Genomic DNA, 12,009 nt, shown 5'->3' with positions numbered 1-12,009 from the left:
AATCACTGTGCTGTATTAATTGGGATGTAGGAAGTAGGCTAGATATTGAGCCAGATTCTTGCATATTCCAACAGCGTGTTAGGCCACAGGTAATAATTAAAATTCCAACATTCTGTTGAGCTCTCACAGTTCTAGTTGGGGTGTTTGGCATTTACAGGGTTGTGTACTGGGTGTGAAAACAGTCTTAAATTACAAGATCACTTTTGTCTGACTTTGAAATATAATCATAAAACAAAGAAGGCTCTTTAGCTGCAGCTGTGATATTGTCACTGAAAATTTGACCCTTGGGGTATGACAGCAGTGCGTGTGCCATTACCTGGAATATCCTGATGCCCATGTGATATCCATGTGGAATGTTATCTCTGATTTATTGTTTACCTAACAGGAGATGACCGAAGAACAGAAAGAAGGTGCTTTCTCCAATTTTCCGATTTCCAAAGAGACTGTTCAGCTTCTTCAAGGTAAATTTCTTGGCATGATGTGAGCACAGAAAGTGCATGATCTCTGTCACGTGTTATGCCTGACATACTCCATCCGTGAGCTTTGAGACGGGCTCTGCTCGCGCGTGTGCCAGCGCTGATGCCATATGGAGGCATACTGATTAAATATAAATACACGTTTCAACACAGACTTTTCTGTTTGCAGTAGAGCCCAGTTCAGCCTTTGTGGTGTAATTTTAAAGGGCATAAGCTCAAAAAAATTAGTTCTGTGTGAGAATTTTTAAATTAAAAGTTAATTCATAGTGAGTAATGGAAACCCAGTTATATTAAGTATCTTTGACATTAGTTTGTTCATGACTTAGTATGAATTAAGAGAGGAAGTGGTTCTGACATATGTTTTGTTTGAAAGGAGAAGATTTTCATAGGTAAATTGGGAGTATTACATAAAGCCACAGTACTTACAGGCTTTTGTTAAGGCTGGTAACTTCATCTGTCCCTGCTAGCACTGCCTGGTGGTATGAATTGGGAGAGAAAGTCCCAGGGCAGACTTTACAGATGGCCTCTGTGATTAAATAAATCAGTGGAGGGGATGGTGCAGTCCTGTCATACTTTAGAGGCGAGGGAAGTTCTGCGTGGGATAACTATCTCTGAAGAGTATGCAAGAACACTTGTAAAATGATTGTATTAACGAAACCTGTTGAAATTGTCACAGCTCGAGGGGTGACGTACCTGTTTCCTGTGCAAGTGAAGACCTTCAAGTCAGTATTTTCTGGCAAAGATGTCATTGCTCAAGCACGAACTGGAACAGGGAAAACCTTCTCTTTTGCTATTCCCTTAATTGAAAAGCTTCAAAAAGACTCACAGGAAAGAAAAAGAGGCCGTCCACCAAAGGTAACTGTGCTTAGTTAGAATGCTGATTTTCCTTTTGCTTATGTCCGCGTGATCCAGATTTTTAACCCACTGGAAAAGTTCTTCAGGTTCATGCAGGGGTTAGCTAACCCTGTTAAGAATGATTTGGAAGCGGGGTTCATTGGGCTTTTCCTGCATCCTGTGCTGCCTCATACCCCCTGATCAAGAGTAAAGAGCACAGTGGCTCTATCCACTTGTTAATTCCTTTTTCTGCTTAGAGGGAGACTGAAACTACAGGTGTGCTCCTGTTTAGTTTGGTTCAGGTCTGGCAGTTACTGGATGCTTGTTTTTCTCCCAGAGTAATAACAGATGAGTGACTTATTCTGATTGATAAAACCTCTCTGCTTAAACATGTTTGTTTAGACACGTAAATAGTGGGATGTTTTACAAACAGCTGTAGTTTTTGCTTAGGACCACCACCAGATATTGAAGCTTCTGCTCCAGAGAATGCAGATTCATCAGGAGCTGCCCGCATTCTGCTGGGGAACACCATGTATGTTCTTAGGATGCCATAAATGACGGCACCTCCGAAACTAGATAGGCCAGAGTTTATCATAATCCTGTTAACAGTGGGTATGTTGTTTTGGTCTGTTTATTTCTTCTTGTTACCCACCTCATGGATTACCTGAAACACATTCCAAAACTAGGTCCAGCTGTTCTGTTTGCATCTGCCCATCACGTTGGCTGTGTAACTGAGAACGCTGGCTCTGGATTTGGCACAGGCTTGTGGAGAAGGGAAAGCTTTCTTTGAGGGAGTCACAAGTCTTAAAATAAAAAAGGTCTTGGGCGTCACTCTACCACAGCGCACTACTACTTTCTGTTTTGTCATGTGTTCCAGTGTTGAAAGAAGTAATAGGATAAGGATTTTAAGGTTCCTTTTGCCAAACCACTGATGCCAGATTTAAGTACCTCCTGTCCCTCTCATTTAAAAAGAAGTTAGCCTGTCCTACGTGACTGTGTGCTGGAGGAGATCAGTGATGTTACAAGAGCCTTGAGCAGCGTGTTTCTCTAATCTTTGCTCAGATAACTGTTGAAAACATTTGATTTTTTTAATTATGTAAATGGTCAGTCTGATAGTTTCTTGGCAGAAGCCATGCTGAGAGAACATGTTTGTCTTCTGTCTAGGTGCTGGTTCTTTGTCCAACCAGAGAGCTGGCAAACCAGGTTGCCAGAGATTTCAAGGACATCACAAGACAGCTGACAGTAGCTTGTTTTTATGGAGGAACTCCATATAATGGACAAAGTAAGTGATGTCACTAATCATTGAAATGTTGATGGACTGACTTACTTGAGAAATGGTGTTGGGTCCTGTCAAACACACACTTTTAACTCAAGAAGTGGAGAATATTCATGGGGAAATCAGTAACTCAAAATATATCTGCTTGTGGTGAGAAATAACCGTAGCTCTCAAATTATATTCTTGGTGTTCCTTGTCTACTCAGGCACTTTAATTTAAAGTTAGAGATTATACTGTCTGTATACACAGTATTTGTCTGGATGATTTTTAAAGTCGAGAAGAATTTCTTTATTGTGACAGCCTAATTTGTTGTCTTCATGGCTGTAAACAAGGCAAGTGTTTTAGGAATGAGCACAAGCTCTTTTATCATAATGTATCTTGAGATAGTAGTGGCGATATTTTTTTTTCCTGCAGAACTCCAGAAGGAGGTGATTTCAGTAATTTGGATAGTCAAATAAATAAAGGTTTTTTTAAGTTTCCATTGAAGGCAGACAATTTAAGGATAGCTATTTCCAAAGTATATTAAAAGAAGCTCTTTGCCACTTTATTTAAGTCATGGGGAGAAGGAAGGGGGGTGGGAAACCTTTTCTCCCTTCAGAAGAGCAGTGGAACTTCTAGCTGACCAGTTTTGGGGTTGGTTGGTTGGTTTGTTTTGTCTCCTGAGCTTTCTCCCCTCGTTCATCATTCGGTCTCACATTTGTAAGGAGAGTACTTAGAGGTGGTGTAAGAGGCTGTTTCATCATTACTTAGCTGTCATGTGTTGCTACGTTAGAGACTGCTCCCTAGTTCACTGCTAACTCCTCTTCTGCTCTGTCCCATTTATCAGTTGATCTCATGAGAAGTGGCATTGACATTTTGGTTGGGACACCCGGTCGCATCAAAGACCATCTTCAGAGTGGCAAGCTGGACCTGACCAAGGTCAAGCACGTTGTCCTTGATGAAGTCGACCAGATGCTGGACATGGGATTTGCTGAGCAAGTGGAAGACATTTTACGAGTTGCATACAAGAAAGGTAACCTCAATATTTAAAGAATTAGTAGGAAATATGAGTAATAATTTAGTCTGCTAAAATTCAGGTATACTTTTCTGAAAACTGCAAGGTGGCTTTGTCTAGAAATGACTGAATGCTACGGAAGGTAGGAAACACAGCTCGTGGGAAGTGTTGAGAAAGTGGGAGTCATTCACAGGACCCTGGGAAAGCTTAAAATCCAGTAGCTAGGGATCTGTAAAGAACTTTCTTTGACACCTGTCTATAAGTTGTACTTGGACTTCTTCCAGATAAAGGGAATTTGAAGCTTTTTACCCTCTTCACCACTTGAAAACAAACTGGATTTTTGGCATAGTAACTTTCTAATCTTGAAAATATTGAGACTTTCTGGAGTATTTTTTCCCCAGGCAGTAGTAATGCCTACATTTTAAAATCAGAATTGCCTCCTTTATTTTAAATACTGATACTAAACCTCATATTTTTAGTAACTTGTATAATCAACTTGTATACATCTGTAAGATGAAACGTACGAAGGTTGTGAAACACTGTTCTGTGTTTTAAGATTCCGAAGACAATCCCCAGACTCTTCTGTTCTCTGCAACTTGCCCACACTGGGTGTATGATGTGGCTAAGAAATACATGAAGTCTAGATATGAACAGATTGACCTTATTGGAAAAAGAACTCAAAAGGCCGCCACAACAGTCGACGTGAGTAATCTGTCTAATGTGAAACGTTTTCCGGCCTCTTCCCTTTTCCTTTGTGCTACAAATAGTCATCCCACCCTAAGGTACATTATCTGACATATCTGACTTAAGACTGTTGTTGATAGAACTGTGGTAAAATCTGGCACCCCTGACTGTCCTCTAGTGAAATGGTGTGACATCTCCTGCAGGTTTTTTTTTCTACTTGCTTTAAAAAAGTGATTTGTAGACTCTCATCTTTTTTTTTTTCTTCCCCTCTTACTGTAATTAATTTGCTTAATATTAGGCTAATTGTGGTGGACCTAAGAGCCTTATGGATTTTGCCTGTTCCAGGAACATGAGTTAGCATATTTTGCCCATCAGGAAGCTGTGTAACTCTTTAGTATTTCTGTATATTACAGTTTCAGATGTATTAAAAAAGAATGTTGTGTTTTTATGTAAGCTAAACACTGGAATTCTTTTCCATAGCATTTGGCAATAGAGTGTCACTGGTCTCAGAGAGCTGCAGTTATCGGAGACGTCATTCAGGTCTACAGTGGCAGCCATGGGCGGACCATTATCTTTTGTGAGACCAAAAAGGAGGCAAATGAACTGGCTCTGAATGCTTCAATCAAACAGGTATTTTATCATCTGTATTAAGTAACAAAACCTGCCAGGGATGTGTCAACCCTGTGTTGATACCACACCTATGCTGGGTAAGGTTTAAAGAGAGGCTTTTGAAGTGGATAAGGCAGGCTTTTGCAGGTGGTCATGTCGTTTCAAAACTACCAAAAAGAACCTTTAAAAATAAACCCAACTTGTTGGAAGTTGACAGCATTTTAGTCTTCAAGACTAGGCTGCACTGACAGATTCTGGGTATAAAGGATTTTTGCTCTAAAGGCAGAGTTCTCATTGATGTGAAATGAAGCAGTTGTGAATGAATTGTTCCGTAGAGAGGAGTGCCTGGGATTAAAAAATGGTGGTCGACTTGGAGAACTACTAGGATAACAGGTCATGGTACTGGAATAGTAGTTCCTGAGCTGTGATGCTGACGTGAATTATTGTTCCTGGGGGGGTGAAGTTAGGGCTTAGAGCTGTAATGTAACAGAAGCTGTGTTTGAATTTTCATTAAGATGTTTATTAGCTGTTATGAAGAGTTTAAAGATGTATACACAGAAAGGATGCAGTCTGCCATCCCTTGTGAATGCGGTTCGGTGTATTCCCCAGGTTTGTGGTACGGCACACTCTAGCACTAGTGGAAAATAAGTCGTTGGTGTCGTGGTGCAGTGTTGGTGGTGTGTAGTGGCACTGGCACTGCATGCTTGGTTTTGGTGGTGGTATCACAGCAACTACTTCTTCTGTATGTGTTTTCATTGAGGAGATGGGTTTAAGTTGGGTCTAGAAAGCAGTATGGCATTATGTGCCCAGGGAGAAGAGCAGCTTTTTCATCTGCCACAGCCGTGTTCCGTAGTGTTTCTCCCACACTCCTGGATGACCTCGCTAACAGCTAAACCTGAGCGAGAAGCCTTATCCTGTGTTACTGCTGGTGTTAGTGATAGCAGATCTTGCATAGGCAGTGCAGAACTCTGATCTTGGCAGGTAAGAGAAGGGAATTATTTAGGTGTTTCTGGTTTAGCCTGTTAACACTCGCTAACAGAATATATGCCTGGTCCATTTACCAGCTGACCTTAATCCAAAACTGTCAGAGAAAATACTGTTGGATTCTGTGTCAACGCTGGCATCGTGTTAGTGGTGTTTTCAGATCATTCTCTGTGTAGATGTGGAGAACATGGCAGTCATCTCCAGGCGAGCTGGGAAATAAAGTCTTGGAAGCTGTAGTTCACCGGGGTTTATTAGGACCACTTAATTGGTAGTGGGGGAAACGAATGTATTAAGGGGGATTAAGGAGCAACACCATTTTGGGAAAAAGAAGTCTATAAATGAGAAGGCCTGAGAAAATTGATGACCATTTTGAAAGTGCCAAGGCTTGCACAGGTGGTGTGGATGGCAAGTTAGGGCAGAGTTGTCATCATAGGTGACAGTAGGTAGAGCTGGAGGTAAGGCAGGTGTTGTGATTCGGTCTTCCTACCTCTGTTAAAGGTCTTTGAGGTATATGAATAAGAAGGGCTGAGTAAAGACACCTAAATATACACTGGTAATTCAGTTTTTCTGTATCTGTCAAATACCAAGATACTGTACCCAAAACTGACCATAAAATGGAGCACTGTCTTGGCTTTTGGTACAATCCTGTAATGATACTGTTTTTCAGGACTGCCAGTCGCTGCATGGTGACATTCCTCAGAAGCAAAGAGAGATCACACTGAAAGGTTTTAGGAACGGTACATTTAAAGTGCTGGTTGCAACCAACGTAGCTGCCCGTGGTTTAGACATCCCCGAAGTTGACCTGGTTGTACAGTGTTCGCCACCAAAGGTAGGAGTTGGTTGTGCTGAGTGTCTTGTAGTAACTTGCACGTTTGTTTTTAAGTAGTAAATGCTATCTGGTGATGTTATCCGCCGCACAGAATATATCAGCGTTGCATTTAAGGGTAAGGAATGGCCTGCCTATTCAGAAGCAGCTTCTTAGGGGATTTTTTCAGAGTGCATCAGTCCCCAGTATGCTTGAAGATGGGTGTTCTTAAAATGCCTTCCCTTGAGGCTGTTTAAAGACCCTCCCTTCAAGGCCATAGTACGTTGCAAGTCTGGACGCAGTGGGAATCATAGAATCCCAGAATGGTTTGGGTTGGAAGGGACCTTAAAGCTCATCCGGTTCCAACCCCCCTGCCATGGGCAGGGACACCTTCCACTAGGCCAGGTTGCTCCAGGCCTCATAAGTGAAGAAAGGCTCTTTGTCCTGCAAGAGGGATTCACTAAGTAGGGGCATATATGAGGAGAGGAGCCCAAGAGCGAGAACACTGGCTGAAGTTAAGAGGGTTTTAAACAAGTAAGACCTCTTTTCAGTGAATTTGCTCTTAATATCTCAATCATCATGCAGAGGTCGATATGCAGGAGGGTGAGTGGGATTGTGATGAGGTACACACACTCCAAATGTCTTCTCATATTCTCTGTGGTGATGCCAAAACAAGACGTAGTTGATCCATACTTATGGTTCTGGCTTTCAAGCTGTGAATTTTAGGGGGTTATGGAAAGGCTTACTCGTTTGACTCCAGCGAAACAATGTCTTCAGCTTAATTCCCTGCTGCCCCTGTTGTGTATTTTGATTGTAATCGCTTCTAATAAGTTCTGTGAATGCCATCAGTTGATTAAATTACAGTAAGCCAGATAAATCATACGTCCATTTATTTTGAAGGATGTGGAGTCCTATATCCATCGCTCCGGGCGCACCGGTCGAGCTGGGCGGACTGGGATCTGTATCTGTTTTTATCAGCGGAAGGAAGAATATCAGTTAAGACAAGTGGAACAAAAAGCGGTAAAGTATCATTCTCTTCTCATCCCCAGCGCCCCGACGTAAGGTGTTAGGGTAGCACCGAGACCTTCCTGCGGGGGTTGGGCCTGGGGAAATGAGCAGGAGCTCAGTTCAGTGTTCACCCTGGCTTATCATCTGATGGGTGACTTGCGTGCGTGTAGCTTTACTGGGAGCTGTTGCTCCCCTTTTTGTACTCTCTGCACTGTTCCATAGGATAGTTTTTCCCACCAGTTAAATATTCGGTTGGATGAGATGGTTTGGCTTTGGCACAGAAACCCCAAGACTTGGAGTTAGAAAGGCTGTGTAATTTGTACGTAAATCCAAGTAAACCAGACTAAAAACAGTAATTTAGAATTTGTAGGACTTTTTTTTTCCCTGGAATATGCCAAAATGGCCTCTACTTATTTTAGATTAAGGTCACCGGATTACTTAAACTGACCTGGTACACAAAAGGCTTTTAAGTCTTACCCATTCTCCTGTAAGCTTAACCTTGTAATTTTCAGTAGCAGAAGTTGGGAGTTAAAAGGTGAAAATGAGAAGAAAAAACGCTAGTTTCATTGGAGTCCGTCGCTGTTTCTTCAGAACTGAATTGTTTATGGTCGGCAGCATTCAGCAATGTTTTTTTCAAATTTCAGGGCATCACATTCAAGCGCGTCGGTGTCCCTACAGCAACAGACATCATAAAGGCTTCCAGCAAAGATGCCATGAGGTGTGTTCGGTCACTCAAGCCCTGTCCCTTGTATCCTCCTGTCTTCCTAGTTCAGGAGGGCTGTTTGAATCGCCCGCTGCAGTCCCTCTGAACCGATCATGATTAAAGTCTTGGACTGCTGTTTTCCTTCTATTTCAGAGCCTAATAAACACTGTATCTTCTTTTTTTCCCCCCTTTCTTTAATTATTAGGTGCCTGGATTCGGTTCCTCAAACTGCGATTGAGTATTTCAAAGAATCAGCTCAGTTTCTCATACAAGAAAAAGGGCCAGTTCATGCTCTGGCTGCAGCTCTAGCCCATATTTCAGGTGCCACTTCCATTGAACAGCGCTCCTTGCTGAACTCGGATGCGGTAAGGGCTCAACGTTTGTTTTGAATCTGAAAACAGCCGAAGCAACATGCCTCTGTGGTGGTTAAATAGAGAATTCTTTGTTTCCTTACAATTTTGTTTACGGGAACTGTCTTTAAGCCCCTAGGAAGTACTGATTTAGGTAAAAGCAAGAACGTAGCGGCTATCAACACCGTCCCGTAACAGCATCCACTTGAAAACTTAGTTTGTAAACTGTAAATCAGCAGGCTTCTCTTGTCTGACAGGTGTGTAAATGTGCCCAATTTCTTACTCCTTAGGGATTTGTTACCATGATACTACACTGCGCTGAAGAAATAAACAATATGAGCTATGCTTGGCGAAGACTACGAGAACTGTTGGGTGATGGCGTTGATAGGAAAGTGAACAGAATGTGTTTCCTCAGGGGAAAAATGGTAAGCTATTTTTTGTGTCTTTGCTGCTGAGCTCTCCTGCTTGTAGCCTTTTCTCAGCAATCGTCAGGGGGGGATATTTGGTCATCTTTCCCCATTCCAGGCTCTGTTGGCCTGGATGGGCCTCAACCTGTGTTATTTGAGCTGAGGCATCTCAGGGGCTTAGGGCTCTGCTGCACTGGCATGCTGAGGGGGTGTTACGGAGCAGTGTAGAGCATGGCTCTAGGGCTAGCAGAACAGGCACAAGGTGGCATGAACCGCGTTTACTGTGCCCAAATGACGAAACGCAGAGCAGGATTCCCTAGGGCGGTCAGTTCTGAGAGCGCGTGTCCCTGTTCCTGTTATCTGAAAGGGTGCGTTCTGGGCTGTGTGTTTAACAACTGCAGCGAAGCTCGCCCAGAAACAGTCATTTTAAACAAAAGCCATTCCCCTCACTCTTCTTGTCTCAGGATGTGTAGGCATTTTCACATTTCCGGGATTATTTGTGGTGACACAGAGGACAAGGAATGCTTATGTTCTGCTTCTGTGAGGCATTGCTGCTGATTTGCCCCATCTTTGTGTTTTTCCGGGTGTATTTCCTGCTTCTCAACATACCCGGATGAGTAAAACCGTACAGAGAGATGCCATGAGCTTGATGACTTTATTTACGGGCTGTCAGCACATGCCATTCTCTTATCCCGTATTCTGCTGATTTATTTTTCTGGTGCTTTCGCACACCTTCATGGCCACACACCCCCGTGTTGAAGGTACTTCATGACTCAAGTGGTTTAACTTTAGATTTTCATTCTGAACCTCAATATTCAGCTTACTGGATGTATACATTTCTTAGTGTAGATTAAAGCTCCTGACTGGAAAGAATGTACGAAATGAGTAAGGCAGAAGGCAACAGACCACAGTGGAGGATGGAGAGGGTTATAAGCTCATTGTTAAAGAGCCAGAAAATGTGAATTGGAAGTACTGGCTATGCAGAGGAGAGAAAAACATGTGTGTCTGGGGAAAAGAGTAAGGAAGTACAAGTATTGGTGTTTGGAGAGATACTGGTGCGACTCAGAGTTCAAAGATTTTGAAGTGTCTTTAAAAAAAACCACTTCGAAATGTAAAACCGTTTGTTCTAGCACACAGATTTCCAGTCTTTTTTCTTTATTTCAGTCAATTAAAGGCTAGACTTGTGTCTATTAAAATGATTCTCTCTTTTTAGGGTGTGTGCTTTGATGTTCCTGCAGCAGACCAAAAGGAAATAGAGGTATGTCCGTTGACATTGCTGGTTACAGCAGACTGTAGGTAAAATTGGCTGGCCTAGCTTAGGCAGAAAACATTACGTAGCCATATTCTGCCTTTTCTGGTGGCAAAAGGGATGACTTCTGAAGGAATTGGGAGAACAGAACAAGCATACAGTGTTCCTTTCCTATAGTATCTGTCTCCAAAATAGCTGGGGACTTGTGCACTGAGAAGAGTGGTGGTGTGAACAGTCCACCCCTCGTTACTGCTGATGGATTAACCTTTGTAGGCAACGAGTCTCCTTATGCTGTAAAATCCCCTTTTTTCCATTCCGACCCTTCTCTTGACCCGGAATTCTCTCCACAGAGAAGTGAATTCTAGGTTTTTGCTTGGCAGAATTAATATTCCCATGCCAAAATTCCCTAGGCTGTCCTTAATTTCCTAATCTTTTAAAAATTCCGTAGTCTTTCCTTCAGGTATTTCTCCCTTAGTGCCTCTCCATACCCTCAGGGCCCGGGCATTCCTTCACTCCTAACCCCATTTTTGCTTCTGGATTAGAGGGGAACTGGGGGGAGGGTGTGGATTTGCGATCAGTAATAATTAGTGGTATTCTTAATAATGGGAAGGTGGGGGAAGAGGTTACTGGTGCGGCTGCTGGGGAAAGCTCTGAGGTGGATCTCAGTCCTGTTCCTGGGTATCCGAGGTGTCAACTCTTGAGCCACGCGGGTTGGCGAGCTGAATCCCCGCTGTTAGCTCAGGGTGTTTCCTCTGCAGCTGAGCCGGGCTGGTCATTAGGAAACGCCCTGCGTGTGCGATCCTAGAATGTCACTTAACGCGCCCGACTTTGTTTCAAAGGCAAAGTGGGAAGATTCACGACAATGGCGTCTGCGCGTGGCGACTGAGCTGCCCGAGTTAGTGGAATCACAGCGAGTAGGAGGAGGAGATGGCCGAAGCTTCTCGGGCTCCAGGAGAGGGCGGCGTGGTGGCAGTGGTAGAAACCGGTTCAGAAGCAGAGGCCAGAAGCGAAGTTTTGACAGAGCATTTGATCATTAACTTCAACAATCCTGAAGTGGAAATTAATAGGACTGCAGTATTTTATATAAATCCTCTGTTCCTTTGTTGTTTGTACCACTTGGAAGAATTCAGATTTTTCTTTTCTCAGTACTACTTTAGTCATAACTAAAATTCTGTTCACTTTAAAAAACACAATCAAATAAAGTTTATTGTTTCCTTTCTTTCTTGTATTGCCATTTCTACTGTAAGACCTAAATCTTTACCCCGGAATATGGTGCTTGAATTCATAGAATCATAGAATAGAATCACAGAATGGTTTGGGTTGGAAGGGACCTTAAAGATCACCTAGTCCCACCCCTCCTGCCATGGGCAGGGACACCAGAACTGTAGCCTGGCTCACTGGATAAATACACGGATCCTAACTGCTAGTACACTTTCCAAACCTGTACATTTTCCAAACAAATAAAATACTATTTTACAAGTTCAGATCCTATGTTAGGGGGAGGTTTTCAAGGTGCGTGTGTAGGGCAAAGGTGAGTAGCATAGACTGATCCCACCTGGAGTGCTGCGTCCAGCTGTGGAGCCCTCAACATCAGGATATAGACTGGTTGGAGCGAGTCCAGAGGAGGCCA

General features: G+C 42.9%; 1 protein-coding gene across 1 annotated transcript; it reads left to right on the top strand.

Annotated features, from left to right (window-relative positions):
- Positions 1 to 385: 385 nt before the first annotated feature.
- On the top strand, positions 386 to 11,416 carry LOC104515780 (nucleolar RNA helicase 2-like; the record flags this gene model as incomplete). Its single annotated transcript, XM_010159883.1, has 13 exons — positions 386 to 461; positions 1,153 to 1,331; positions 2,475 to 2,592; positions 3,413 to 3,598; positions 4,137 to 4,282; positions 4,745 to 4,894; positions 6,525 to 6,686; positions 7,563 to 7,682; positions 8,315 to 8,388; positions 8,579 to 8,738; positions 9,014 to 9,148; positions 10,344 to 10,388; positions 11,219 to 11,416. Coding segments are annotated over 13 exons (1,749 nt in total), but the record flags the coding sequence as incomplete, so codon positions are not given.
- Between the last annotated feature and the right edge of the window lie 593 nt (positions 11,417 to 12,009).

This window comes from Eurypyga helias, unplaced genomic scaffold (assembly GCF_000690775.1).
Source record: "Eurypyga helias isolate BGI_N326 unplaced genomic scaffold, ASM69077v1 scaffold40259, whole genome shotgun sequence".
Taxonomy (NCBI): Eukaryota; Metazoa; Chordata; class Aves; order Eurypygiformes; family Eurypygidae; genus Eurypyga; species Eurypyga helias.
The sequence above is the reverse complement of the archived record's forward strand: the minus strand, read 5'-3'. Positions and strand labels throughout refer to the sequence as shown.